General features: G+C 33.2%; 2 protein-coding genes across 3 annotated transcripts in view; both read right to left on the bottom strand.

The window, feature by feature from the left end:
• The window catches only part of LOC126726899 (early nodulin-75-like), a 33,822-nt gene that overhangs the window by 3,877 nt on the left and 14,581 nt on the right, over window positions 1–15,364 (bottom strand). The window lies entirely within an intron of this gene.
• On the bottom strand, window positions 11,670–13,265 carry LOC126726898 (protein PYRICULARIA ORYZAE RESISTANCE 21-like). Of its 2 annotated transcripts, none has more exons than XM_050432310.1 (3): window positions 13,092–13,265; window positions 12,664–12,748; window positions 11,670–12,528 (listed from the first exon to the last, which is right to left on the bottom strand). In XM_050432310.1, the coding sequence occupies exons 1-3, from the start codon at window positions 13,104–13,106 to the stop codon at window positions 11,813–11,815; spliced, it is 816 nt and encodes a 271-aa protein (XP_050288267.1). In that variant the 5' UTR covers window positions 13,107–13,265; the 3' UTR covers window positions 11,670–11,812. The 2 variants fall into 2 exon arrangements, with proteins under 2 accessions (XP_050288267.1, XP_050288268.1); XM_050432311.1 differs by lacking the exon at window positions 13,092–13,265 and adding an exon at window positions 12,842–13,075.

Below are 15,364 nucleotides of genomic sequence, written 5' to 3'. Positions count from 1 at the left end.
AACCCAAATGGTGTGTAATGATAGACAACGAACCACAACTTATTACTTCACTGATGTGTAATGATAGAAGTATTTGTAATTGTAACAGTTAATTTTTATTTTTTGAGAAGATTTTTAACAGTTATTTTTCTTGTTAAAAAATAATTAACATGTACTAGTCTACCATGACTTATTGACATTAAGTACAGCTTCACCCTTTAACACATCAAACTTTACATCAAGAAATTCACTTCCAAATGCCCGTAGATGAAACCAAATAATATTTATTTGACCTCATTTTGTAAGGATAAATCCATTGAAACTTATTACTTAGGCCTGATTGCTTGCCTTTTTGGTTCTAATTGTCAAGCTTTTTGGGTGCAGATGCTTTATTTTGTGCTATGTTGACAGCAATTTTGTTGCCTAGTTTGGATCTTAATGAATAAGAATTACATTGTGCTGGATTAGGCTGTCCATGTCTAAGAATGTCCAATATCAAGACCTATTTTGATCACTTACTATCATCTTATTAATCACATTGCTTTCACGCCAAAGTTGGTAGGGCATAAATCTATTTTATAAACTTTTTTTTAATTACTTATGTGGTGGGCAGTTATTAGTAATGAAAAGGGAAGTCATACTACATGTACAAATTATTTTACAATATTTTTACAAATGATCATTTTGAAAATTTTTTACTGGTTCTCACCTGGATCTACTAGTAACACAATATTTTTACTTACCAATAACCACCTACCACATCAGCAATTTGTAAAAATATTGTAAAATAGTTTATGACTTTAATCAACATTTTTACAAACTATCAACCTGAAAAATTCTTACTGGTTTTCATATGGGTCCACTAGTAACACTATCTTTTACTTACCAATAATCACTATCATGTCAACATTTTGTAAAAAAATTTTGAAAATAGTTAATGACTTTATCATTTTCCTACACAACCATGCATAGTACACGGAATAAGAAAGGAAGACATTGTAATAGTAACTTCTTAGACGTGAAGTGCAACACCATATTCATGTTGGGATTTCATTTCATTTTATTTGTTTTAGGAAAATTTCATTTTGATATAGAGAATCTTAATAATCATTACAGTTTTTAAAGGACCACTCACATTTATAAGTTAAAAGTTGTTGCAATAGTAACTTAGTGTGTATTTGGGTTGAGATTAAAAATTAAAATTATTTCATTATTTAACTTATTTTTGCTACTATTCATGGGTCCCATTGCACTTTTTGGCACTGTTCATGAGCCCTACTGTAATATTTCAATTAACTTTTACCTTTATTTATAATACTTTCAGTAATAATTTTTTAGTTTCAGCAAAATAAGCGGTATCCAAACACACCCTTAAAATATTAAATTATTGAATTAAAAATAATTAGCTTCAATAACAATAATTAGGAAAATTTGTTGCAATAACTTAAAATGAAGAAATCATTGCAATAAATTGATACCAATTATTTTTCAATTTATTGCAATGAAAATTTAGAACGATAGCATATTGCAATGAATTATTTTACAATCTATTGCAATGATAAATATGAAATTGCAATGAAAATATCATTGCAATGGTCTGATATTAATTAATTCACAATCTATTGATTTAACAAGTCTGATGTAATTATCTATTACAATGAAGATATTGTTGCAATGATTTGATTCAAATTATTTGCAAGAGAAAATTGATAGCTTATTACAATGAATTGTTTTACAATCCATTGCAATTACAAACATGAAATTGCAATGAATCTATCATTGCAATGATCTAATATTAATTATTTTACAATCTTTTGATTTAACAAGTTCGATGTAATTATCTATTACAATGAAGATATTGTTGCAATAATTTGATCCAAATTATTTGTGCCAATTATTTGCAAGAGAAAACACTCATTATTAAGCTTTGAGAGTAAAAAAAACTATCATCATTAAATAACCAATACAACCCAAATGGTGTGTAATGATAGAAGATGAACCATAACTTATTACTTCACTAACGTGTAATGATAAAAGTATTTGTAATTGTAACAATTAATTTTTATTTATTGAGATGATTTGTAACAGTTATTTTTCTCGTTAAAAAATAATTGGCATGTGCTAATCTTGTAACATTCCGACCCAACTTTATAATTAAATTATGTGTTTAAGTGGTTAATAACTATTTTAAGCCACTTTCTTTTTATAATTAATAGAAAAGTATTTAATAAACATATTATTTTATAATGTCTTTGAATAAGAATTGTAAAGATTATAAATAAGTGAATGACTAATTGTATTATAAAAATATACTAAGTATCAAAGTATGTACAAAACTATATTAAGTGGTTAAGTTATTAGATATATATATATATATATATATAGTGTTGGTGTTTAATTAAGTATATAAATGTAAGGGTTTATATGCAAAGTTATTTTACTATTTGGGCCTATCTTGAATATAAGGTTATGGAGGGGTGGTAAGTATATTTTGGAAAAGTGATAAGGGTGAGTCATCAGCCCTTTTTTCCCTTAGCATGCACGTGCCCCACCCAATTTATTTTCCTTGACTTCTTGGCTGCACCAGAAACTTCCTTGGTCCTTCTTTCTTTGCTTCTTTGTTTTCTTCCTTCTTTGTTCTTATTGGCTGCACCTTATCTCTTCTTTGACTTTCTCAAATAAAGTAGAAGACTCAAGAAGCTCACTCCCTCTTTCATACCCACGGTCCAACACCAAAAGAAAGAAAAACTCTCAACTCTCCTCTCCCTCTCACACCTACAGGTCCAGCAGTAAGAAGGAAGCTTCTTTCAACTTTCTCAAGCTATCTACCTCTCATACTTTCGGGTCCAGCCACTAGAAAAGGGAAATCTTTTCATGCAAGATGATTCTATGTCTATTTTCCCTTAAGAACCATAAACTTGGTAAGGGTTTTAGCTACTCTCATCCAGGGCCGGCCTTTCCACTAGGCGAGTTAGGCAATCCTAAGGCCTCCAAGTGGAAGGGAGGCCCCAAAATTTTAGAAAAGAAGCAATAGTAGGAATATATATATATATATATATATATATTTGGTTTCAGATGAATCTAAAAAATTATGGAACATCCTTTTGACTAAAAAACAAAATTTTTGTTATACCCAGTTAAACATTGGTAGCACAAAAAAAAAATTTTGGTCTAAATAAAATCAATTGTCCCAAAAATAACATCATTATCCTCTAGATAAACCAAAATTCAACAAAATAAACTACAAATTCGGTCTAAGAAATTAACCACAAAACAATCAATAATAAAAACAAATAAAAAAACCTCAAATCCCTAAAATTTTTACTGTCTCTTTCTCATTTTTTTTCTCTAAACTCTTGCTCTTCGCCTCTCTCATTCTTTCTCTCCACTGTTGCTGGGCCTGGCTGCCTGGCTCAAGCTTCCTTTCCTCCGCCGTTGCCGAATGCCTTTTTTTTTTTTTTTTTTTTTTTTTTTTTTTTTTTTTTTAATTGCTGTCAATGCTGTGCTATGTTTTGATTATGGCTGGGTATAGTGGGTAATGGGTTTTGACTTTTGAGCTTCAGGTATAACACTGTAACTAACTAATAACTTATAAGGCTTACGCTTGCTTAGTTACACTATAACTAATAACTTATAAGGCTTACGCTTGCTTAGTTACTTTCCATTCTACTTTGGCTTTGTTAAGAGGGCTGGGCCTTGCTGCGTTTTTATTTTTTATTTTTGTTATAGGTGTAAATGTAATAGGATTTGTTTTAAGTTTTTTGTGGGTGGGTCTTGGCAGGTTCTTGGCTAGGCTGGGCTTGTTTTTGTTATGGCTGTGACTTTTTTTTTAAAAATAAATTTTAATATTGTGTTTATATATATATTTTAGTGATTGGTAATATAATAATCTTTATTTATGCAGGTTGAGATTGCTAAAAAATTTATTATTATTTGGTGAAACTATAACAATACTTTTTATATAAATCAGGTTCTATTTCTCATTTGCTCTACACTTAAAAGTTATTTTTTATTTTAGTCTTTATAAATATATTGTTTGTTTAGAAATGTCTACAAGAAAATATGTATCTAGATATGAAAAACTTAAAAACAATATTGCTAAAAAAATATTTAAAAAAATATTAATTTAATTAATACATAAGTATAAAAAATGCCCAATTTTAGTTCTCACCTTAGGCCCCAAAATGTCTAGAGCCTCTCATCTTAGAATCCATGATTTCTTCAAGGAATTTTAATAATGGTATTTGTGGTTTATAAAATTAGGAAACCAGGAACTTGTGAGTTTATATATATATATATATATATATATGCTGTTTTAAGAAGCTTTGAAGCTGTGTTGGTGATTTGTTGAAGGTAAGTTAGGGTTTTTACTAATTAATGATTGTATATGATTAAGGAAGTAAGAAAAAGTTAGGATAAGTACTTTTGATGTACTGCTGGGATTTTTGTTGTATTTAATTTTTCTATAAATAGTTAAATGACTGTATATAAGTGTTTTCTAACATGTCTAGTGAGTGTATAAAAATCCCCATATGAAAATACCATTGTTTGATAATTGTTTGTGAATTTACAAAAATATGTTTCAAAACTGTCACTGTGATAGATTTTGTGTTTATGCATGATAAATTATGTATTAAATTGTATACAGTGAATTTGGATGCTAAGGATATTTCTTATGAAATCTATGACACATATGGTTGTAATGGAAGTGATTTCACAGCATTTATATCAATATAAAAATAATGGTTTAATTTCTAAGTTGCATGAAATTCTGTCAGGACAGATTTGAGCATGTTGTCTTGTATGATTTTTAGTAAATTATGGTTTCATGATTTGACTCTGAAATTGATATGGTATCAATTAGACATCCGTAGGAGTCGCTCTGTAAATTGGGATGAAAATTGAATGTGTTTAAATAGCCCATTTGTATTTTACAAATGAGGCATATGCTGTTAAAATGAGTAGTAAACAATAAATGATAACTCTAACTTTGAGGATTTAATTCTAAAGTTAGGGTAAATGTTTTGAGTTATAATTTAATATGCTTATCTTTTGGTATGTCTAGATTATAGATAAATTTTGTGTAACTTGGTTTGAGGTTTAGTACTCAAAGGAGGGGTTCTAAACCATGCGACAGTTGTATTCATGAAGCTGTTTTGTTCATGCTGTATGTTGCGTTGTGTAAGTTTATGTATGCACCATTGCTTCCAATCTCAAACATGTTTTGAATTGATTTTAAAGCTGATTGACATGATCTGAATGTGAACATTAAAACAATGGTTTCTCTATGATTTGGTACATCATGTTGTTTGATGAATGTATATTGTGTTTGGGGAATCTCATTGAGGTGGGATTAGGATTTCCTTGGTTTTAAGATATTGGTTTTGAGATGAATGTGTAAGTTTATGATAACGAATAATTGATAGTAATAAGCTTTGATATTTGGTTTAGGTGTTACCAGCCCCAGGTTTGAGCTCCTTCACTTTAGGCTCTCGTTTTCTCTGCTTTTAGGTAAGGGATAAGTTATATGAGCATTTGGTAAGTCATGAGGTTATTTTAAAGTATATTATGCATTAAAAAGTTTTTTATTAGAGATATGACATATAATCATGTTTTAGACAAAGATATGTTTGTGAGTTCTCAAAACCTTATGTATATGATTTAAGCATATTAATGTCATTACTAATTTCACGAACATGATGTTTAAAGAAAACAATGGAAATACTTTTATTATGAAATGTTATGCAAACTATGAATTTCAGTATGATGTATAAGTATGAAATATTTTCGGGTTATGCCCTCTGATGATCTAAACTCTACCAGTAGAAGTTTAATTACTGGCTTTCCATGAAAAATGTTATCTGATTGGCCATTAAAAGTGGGATTGGCTCTGCTGTACCCTCCCTTGTTGGTTACGGCCAACTTGTGGAGGAAGTTAACCGACCCCTATGGTTGAAGATATGTATTATGATGTGATATCAGGAATACCTGGCATTGTAGGGAATGCTGGATGCCTAGCACAGTGATGTTAGAAGCCTTCCAAATAAGTACAGACTTATCAGATATGGATTAACTAATATGTTATGAACAACTATATTATTTTATTGATCATGAGAGAATGATGTTGTTTAAATGCATTATGAAAGGCTAAAAGCTTTCATGAAAAGAAGTTTCTGATGAAAAGAAAAGCTGTTCTTTAATGATTAGAGTTTCTGAAGTTCTGTTATGCTTTAAAGATAAAACTTCTGATGAAAGTACAAATTTATGTTTAAAAGTTATCAGATATATGTTATTTATGAAATGTTAAGTTTTATAACTATGAAAGTTATAATATTTTATGAGAAGAAGTTTATGAAGAAAAGTTTTATTATTCTTTAAGATGTTTCGAGTTTAAGACAAAGTTACCAATTATCTGATTTAAGTTAAAATTATTATGTTGTAATGAGAATATATATGCATAAATGTATGTATGTAAGTATATGATTTTAAATAATCAATATTATATTTGGTAACTTTGTAAGAAATGAAAGAAGTTCAATCCGAAAGGTTTTGAAAATATTGTTCTAATAAGAAAAATGAGAACAATTATTTACCGATGAAAAGCGTATAAGTTATTATTATGAATAGTATAAAATACTATGCATGAAAAAATATTCTCCTATCTGAATATTCATAGAATGAAATGATTTGATTTGCATGCATCCTTATTAAATTCTCATATATCTTACCTTTACTGAGCTGTGTAGCTCACCCCTTCCACTCTTTCAATCAACAGGTTTTAGTTTGGAGCAGACGGAGCCTTAGTCGAGTTTTGGAAGGAGCTGGTTTTAATTTTAATGTATAGATCCCAAATTAGTATTTGATGTTTAGCTTTGTAGTATTGTGTATTTTAGGATCTAATGAAAGTTGTGTACCTTAAAGTATTAAGAGATGTATTATGTGAAATTCAAAACTTGAATAACTGGTGGATTGTGTTATCGGTTGAAGTACAATGTAGATGCTCTGAATATCAAGTAAAAAGTTAGCTCAAAAAGTAAAGAAATAAGAATGTAAAGAAAGAGGGAAGTTTTTGTAAAAAGTTTAGTTGGTTCTTGTTAATACCAGGTTTAGGCTTGATATTAACATGCCGGTCATGGTCACAAATTCGGGTATTGGGTTTGGGACGTGACAAATCTACCATGAATTATTGACATTAAGAATAGCTTCACCCTTTCACACATCAAAATTTACATTAAGAAATTCACTTCCAAAATGCCCGTAGATGAAACCAAATAATCTTTATTTGACCTCATTTTGTAAGGAGAAATCCGTTAAAACTTATTACTTAGGCCTGATTGCATGTCTTTTTGGTTCTAATTGTTAAGCTTTCTAGGTACAGATGCTTTAATTTGTGATATGCTGATAGCAATCTTGCTGCCTAGTTTGGATCTTAATGAACAAGAATTACATTGTGCTGGATTAGGCTGTCCAATATCAAGACCTATTTTGATCACTTACTATCATCAAGTAGTTATTAAGACCTATTCTCTCTTACTTTTCACTCTCTCTATTTTCTTTCTTTCGTCGGTACTGGTACATATCATGAGCTCCTCTCTTTCTCTCTTTTCTTTTTCTTTCTTCATCTCTTTTGCCTTTCTTCTCTGGTGCTTCTCCTTTATTTTCCTCTTTGTGAACAAATGGAGTCGCCAAATAGTTTAGGTCTAGGAACTATATTGGGTCTTTTGGGCTAATCACTTACACACATAGGTCCACATACCAAATGATGGGTCCAGAGTTTGGGTATAGCTTGGGAAGGTATTAGGCATCCAAGACCGCCCGGCTTGTGGGCTGACCTCCGTTATGTGTTGTTAGGCCATATTTAATTAAAGCGTTTATTAAGAGAACCCTAATCCTTATCCTAAATATACATCATGCATTTAAGGAAATAACACACACAACATGTTAGAAACATATTACAATATAAAAGGAAACAAATAAAACACAATCATACAAAATAAAATAAACATGGCAAGCTGATAATTAAATAAAACACACAAGGAAAGAAAATCAAATAATCTAAACATGGAAAAAAAAATACTCAAACAACATGGAAAATAATAAAACACCAATAATTAAATATCACACCACAAAAAAAGGAAACAAATAAAATACAAGTCAATCATATTATACTAAAAAAGAAGAAGATAACAATTAAATCATACACATAAAGAAAGATTATAAAATAAACTAAACATGGCCAAAGATTCAAACAAACATGGAAAGCAATTAAACCTAAATAATTAACCTAAAATAAAGTCAAACGGAACTAAATAACATATGGAAAATGATCAAAGATAATAAAAACAAGATTTTTCCTAATTTGGATTTGGGGTGCGTGCACATACTTAAGTATGCACGCTTACATGAAATATGTGTACGCTGCCTTTAATACAAATTCAAAAAACTACATTTTTAGAGATTTAATCAAATAAACATATAACATGTGAGATCAAACAAGCGTGTTAGAAACCCTAAAAAATTAAAATAACATAAAACAAACATCAATATAAACATATTGAGAATCAATATAAACATAAAGAAGATAAAACAAACATCAATATAAAACAAATATCAATATAAACATAAAGAAGATAAAACAAACATCAATGTGTTTAGGATGGTAGAATAGTGGCCTCTCTTCATCCCAATTTCCAGTGTTCAATTATGGGCAAACATGCAACATCATATATTGAGAATCAAATCAACTTGAAATTTTGAGAACTTATCATAAAACTCAAACCATTGCAAACCACTTTATTGATGAATTAAAAGAGTACAATAATTAAAAGACTCGCTGAATTGAAACAACAAAGACATACTAAATTGAAATAACAAGGACACTTCCGAATTGAAAAACAAACTGAAATGAAAGACTCTTGTGCATGCAAAAACAAAGACTAAACTTCTTGATCAATCAACTCCAGGTAGGAGGAGGCACATCATTGTAGTTGGGAAGATGATTAGTCTTGATGTTTGGGAGGTTGATGGGTGGCTTAGGGATCTTGTCAGATTGAATGAGGTCTTCAATGTCATGGTGAAGACGAGTGCACTTATCAGTAGAATGACCATGGTTCTGATGGTACTTACAATACTCACTTACATTATAGTTTGGAGCAGACGTGTTTGAAGCATACCTTACGAGATCCAATGGCTTGATAAATCCTTTGGTTAACAAAGTTTCAAGTGCTTGGGATAAAGTCATTCCCAATGGAGTAAGCTCTCTTAGAACATTAACAGTATTAACTTCACTTGTCTTACCACCATTGTTACCACTATTACTTGAATTTCCTACCCCAAACTTCTTTTAAGGTTTTGCATCACTCTTCTCAATAAGTCCACTATTAATAGCATCCTCAACTTGTATACCAACATCATACAAATCCACAAAAGTCTTCTAAAGAATTGGTGCAAGTTGGCGCCCATAAGTAAGCAATACATTCTTCATGACCATCCTCACTTGGTTTTTCTCACTAGGACGATTAGGCGTTTTGGAAGTTTTTCTTCTCCACCTCATTAGAAAATCAGAAGTCTCTAAGGTTCACATCCCATTGAACATTGTATGAATATTGTTGTGCAAAAGCTTCAGCCATTTTGTTCCAATTATTCATCTTAGCATTTTCCAATGAGAGATACCATTGTAGGCCTACACTACTAAGAGTTCAAGGGAAACACAAAATGATTTGCTCCTTGGTAAGACCTAGAGGCTTCATGGCAAGAACATATTGCTTCAAATGATTCTTGAGATTTCTAGTTCCATTAAAAGAATCCATCCTTGGCATCCGGAACTTTGGGGGGAGTTGGACATTGGAAAATGGGCACAATCCCTCAATATCAAGCATGTAGTCCTCCATACCTTGGGATCTCTTAAGCATACCTTCATCTTCTCAATTTCTTAACTCACCTCTTTGGTTTCCTTTGACTTTTCTTTCTTCTTAGGTTCCTTGTTGATCTTAGCCCCTTTTTCCTCAAAGCAATCATCATCAAAGATAGAGTCTTTATCTTGAGGTTCTTCCACTACCTTCTTCTTCTTTCCTTGAGCACCCTCAAGATAGTGAAACCTCTCAACGATAGTAGCAGTCATCCTTGTCATCATTTCTTCCATTTTCTTGGTCACTTGATGCCATTTGGTCAACAGAAGTAAGATAAGTTCTTATGAGGCGATTATCAAAAGTTCGAGACTAAGATGGTTGTGCAAGATTCTTTTTAGGAGTAATTTCATTTCTTCCATCTTCTTCAAAATATCTTGGTCACTTGATGCCATTTGGTCAACGGAAGTAAGATAAGTTCTTATGAGGCGATTATCAAAAGTTCGAGACTAAGATGGTTGTGCAAGATTCTTTTTAGGAGTAATGATGGGTCACTTACATTGGGGCCACACCCATGGTGGTGCAGTGGTGGCTGTGGGTTGAAGAGAGGGAGAAGAAGAAGATAGAGAGACAGAGAAGAAGAGAGGCTGTGGGTTTGGTGGCTTAAAGAGAGACGGAAAAAGAGAGAGAACATAATAAATAAATGAGTCGTGTTTAGCTGTGTTGTGAAAAATTAGAGCATTGATGTAAGGTGAGTTGTAAAATGGTGAGTTAAATAAGATAAAGTAGCTTTTTTCTTGGTGCTAAAATCTAACTTTCTAACACCACTAATGCTTGCATTGTGCATGATGTATGTATATATATATATATATATATATCTGCTCGCCCCTTCCGGTGTGATTGTCACAATCCATGTCACCTAAGGCAAGCGATGCCTAATTTCTGCCGTGAAAGTAAGGTGACATCTCGTTGGATTTTTGCTATGAAAATCTAATACTTTACTTGAAAGCCTTAGAAAAGTATAGATTGGGGCCACACCCATTTAAAAGCCAAACCTCAAAAGCCCCCATGCATGCAAAGCCCCGAAAGCCAATGTCAAAATCATGTTTTTACTATCAATCTCCGAAAATTAAGGTTTTATCAAAACAAAGGACTGTCTTTGGACAGGCGTTGTGGGGTGCTTAACACCTTCTCCACACGTAACCAAACTTCCAAACCTAAGAATCAAGATTTTTTTTTTGCCATCCATATTAGATTAGGAAAAATGACAGGTGACCAATCACACCTTAAAAAAACCCAATGATTGGTGGCCGTTTCACTTACTTTTGGTGATTCTCTTAAAATTTGGCCAAAATTCCTACCACACCTTCAAAGGTAGATAAATACCCTCCTCCACCAAGAGAGAGAGCACCTAGAACTCTGCGCAAACCACGCCACACATCACACACGCGCACACTTGCAGCTCCATATTTCGAGAGGGGCCTTGTGCGCGCAAGAGTTGTTGCCACGGCGGGTGGTCCAACAAAGGCTCGTGGCAACGGTGGCGGTTTTTTCATCCCGTTTCGATTGAGGCCAGGCGTTGACAAAGTAGAGGAAAAATGTAAAGGTAATAATTTTTTTCATATCTCTTTGTGTGTATATATATTTGTAAATGTTGTTTTTTTAAAAATATATTTTGCCGTAGGGGGCCCTAGGCGGCCTAATGCTTTGGGCCCTGCAGCAATCATCTATGACCCTTTACAGGAAGAACTCATTAAAATTAATTAACACGGGAAATCAAAAGTAGGCATTACTGCTTAAAAAAAAAAAAAAAAAAGTAGGCATTACACATTGGAGAGGGAATGATTGATAGAAGCACTAAAATGACCTACCACATTTATTAAACAACCCATATATACATCCTGATTAATCTTCTTGCAAGTAGGCAACTAGCTAGAACATGATCACCATTATCATCACCATGCATGCATGCATGCAAATTCCAATAATTACATGATGGTGCATCCAGAGGAAGTTTCTTCACATCGACTCACATAAGTATAACAACTCCTATACCCGCCACCATAACTATCATAAATGGGCCTTCCATAGTAGTAGCCATCATAACATGGGGGTGGCCTACCATGACCATAATGGCATGGCCCCCCATCACGACCCTCATAGCACTCCGTACAACACGTCCCAAACCTAACCGGATAAGCCGGCACAGGTATAGGAACCAGCAGTGGAACCGGTTCAGCACGAGGCTTTGGTGTTAATGGTGGCCATGGCCTAGTACCATGACCATACAGGCATGGCCCCCCACCACGACCCTCATAACATTCCGTACAACAAGTCCCAAATCCACCCGGCGGTACAGGCACACCAACCGGTACAAGAGGAAGCCTTGAAACCGGTTCAGGGTCTTTCTTTTGCGGTGGCTTCTTCACCATCTCAGGTGGCTTCTGCTTCTCAGGCGGTTTCTGCTCCTGAGGCGGCTTCTCTTTTTCTAGTGGCCTCTCCAGCTCGTCATCGAATCTCACGCGTTTCGGCTTCTTCCCTTTCCCAGGTGGGTTGGTGTTCCTCTCAATCTCTATGATCTCAATGCTCTTAATGGTATCACCACCTTTGCAAATTATCTTTTGCTTTACCTTTTCAGGACTGCAACATACCACTTTTATTACCACATAGTTTTCCTTCTCGAAGTATGCCTGGTCTTGTATTTCTCTTGTTCACAACACATATATATATATATATATGTACAATAACTCAGTTTTCTTTTTTAGCCACATAACAACATATATATATATATTTATGTATGTATAGATAACTATCGTTTACTTAAGAAAGAGGGACTCACGGGGGATTTTACAGAGCACTTTCTTTATCTTCTTGCGGCAGCGATGGCATTGAAGGTCGACCTCGATCCGCATAAATGTTGTTTTCTATAATAGTAGAGAAATTGTAAGTATGTTATCCATATTTAAGCCAAAACATAATAGAAAAGTCAAAGAACAATTATAAGCAAAAAGAGAAACTTGGAGATTTTGTCGACAGAAGAATCAGAACAAACAGTATCAGGTTCTGACATGAAAAAATAATGATTGTGCGTGAATGAATTGCGAACACGGGAAAATTTTAAATGAAATATAACGTGTACAAAGTGACATAGGTGATTGAATCCATGACTTCTTGTTTTGATATCGGAATATATTGATAATTTTTTTTTAAATTTTAAAATATTAAAAAATAGTAAATTTATTCACTTAATCTAACAATTTTACAAACCTTTTCCTCCACCATGGCTCTATAGCTGTGAATTGAGATCTCAAACTCAACCAAAATTACTGAAGGGGTTAGCAATGCTTGATTGAGAAATCAAGTTCAAGGCTTCAAGTATGAAGAGACCACGAGAGTTAGTGAACAGAGAGTACATATTTATCATGCCAAGCCACACATTAAGAAGTCTTTTTTTATATTATTTTTGACTTAACACCTTAAGTTAAGATTTAAGAAGACTTAAACGTCATATGTCGTACGTCTTGATCCAATGGGAAACGTCATATGTCATACGTCTAGCCCAATGGGATGTAGACACATGGGGTTTTTTAATTGAATATTATGGTCTATCATAAAGTCTAGAGGACAATAGACCCATTATTGTTATTTTTTATGAAGCCATTATAGTTATTTTATTTGCAAAGTGTGGTTTTACCTTTATTTGTGACTGCCGACTCTACAATAATCATTTGCATGTGCTGCCCTGATTGGCTTACCTCACTTTCCTCCAACTTTCCCATATTCCTAAGAGCATCACCACTAGTGCTAGTGGAGTAAAAACGTGTATGATACAAAAAGTGACAAAATTTACATAATTTTTCTTTAAAACTATCCTCATAAGTGGATGTAAAAATATGTATATTTACATCTTTGTTAGAGCAACCGTGTAAATATACACTATTATTATAGCGGTGTATAACAATAATTTATTATTATTTTTCTCTCTCACCATTCATATTCTCTCTTTTTCCCAACAGACACAGCAACCTAGCAAAAGAAACACAACATTCCAATGGATACAACAATCCAACAAAAGAATAAAAGAAGAGGAGGAGAAACACTCAACTACCAACCCAAAACCACCCAACCACCACCACTGCAACCTATTTCAATAGTTGATAATCCACCACAAAAATCGACCCAAAATCAATAGAAAATCCAACTCAAAATCAAGCTAAACCCACCTGAAAACCTAACTCATAATCAACCTAAACTCTTCGGAAAACTCATCCCAAACCCAAACCAAAATCAATAAAAACCAAATCTAACAGAACCTATATGAAAAATCCAGCAGAAAATCCACATAAAAAAACCCAACAGAAATTAGTCGGATCTGCTGCCATTACTGCCGCCGGATGTACCTTGTTGCTTCCCCTATCTGCTTGCTTCTACCGTTGGCGAATCAACCTTGCTGCTGCCGGATTTGCTTGCTTCCACCGTCGGATCTTCTACCATGTGTGAGTTTTGGGTTTGATATATGATAGAGGAAGAGAATCCAGAGAGTACCAAACGTGTTGGTTTGAGACATGAGAGATGAAGAGAGTTGAGGGAGTCCTAGAGGCAAAGAAGAATTGAGAGAGAAAGGGAGAGATGCAGTTGAGATAAGGTTAAGATGAAAAAGATATGTATTAATCAAAAGGATAGATATTAATAAAATAATAATAATAATATTATTTAAATAAAATAGATGAACTGATGTTGATGCTTTAGAAAAGTGGTAGTGTAAAATAGAAAAAGTAGGTTCTTAGTGTAAAATAGACGAAAAATTTGATCAGATTAATGCAATTACTCTAAGGAAACATTATTAGTTTGGTCATTGTTCATAGTTAATTTGGTCAAGTACAATTTAGCATAAAAAAAAGCATCAACTATTCTAATACACCAAAGTTTTACTTGATGAATTATTTAAAATACACACTACATCACAAATTTTCTTTTTAGATTACAACATATTAAAATAATCTAAAAAACACCTCAAGTATATTAAAAAATTAACAAAACAAAAACCAAAAACAAAATAAAACACAGCACCACCATCCATTACCCTCACAACCCTCCACCACCACTAGGGACACCAAGACCACCACATAACACCTAGAACCAAACCCACCACATCAACACCACAAAACCCATCCTAAAATCAAAAACCAACAACCAAAATTATATCTAACCAAGCCATAGCACCACCGCTGCCACAACTAACAAGCATTGCCCAAAATCACCAACACTACAACTCCTACCCCCTACCAATGCAAGACTCAAATAAAAAAACCTATTCAATCTTAATAGCCAAAATCAAATCAGAAAAGCCAACCCTCCCTCCTTCATGGCCATCACTATCCACGCCAAGCTAAGCTCCAACTCAACCAACTCATAAAGCCACTGCTTGAGAGAGAAAGAAGAGAGGGGTGTGAGTGAGACGGCAAGTGGACGGGCGAGACAATGATGAGCAAGATGGTGAGAGGTTGAAGGTTGGTTTGAGAGAGAGAGAGAGAGAAAGA

This window comes from Quercus robur, chromosome 5 (genome assembly GCF_932294415.1).
Source record: "Quercus robur chromosome 5, dhQueRobu3.1, whole genome shotgun sequence".
Classification (NCBI taxonomy): Eukaryota; Viridiplantae; Streptophyta; class Magnoliopsida; order Fagales; family Fagaceae; genus Quercus; species Quercus robur.
Note: the sequence above shows the minus strand (reverse complement) of the source record. Positions and strands in the feature narration are given on the sequence as shown.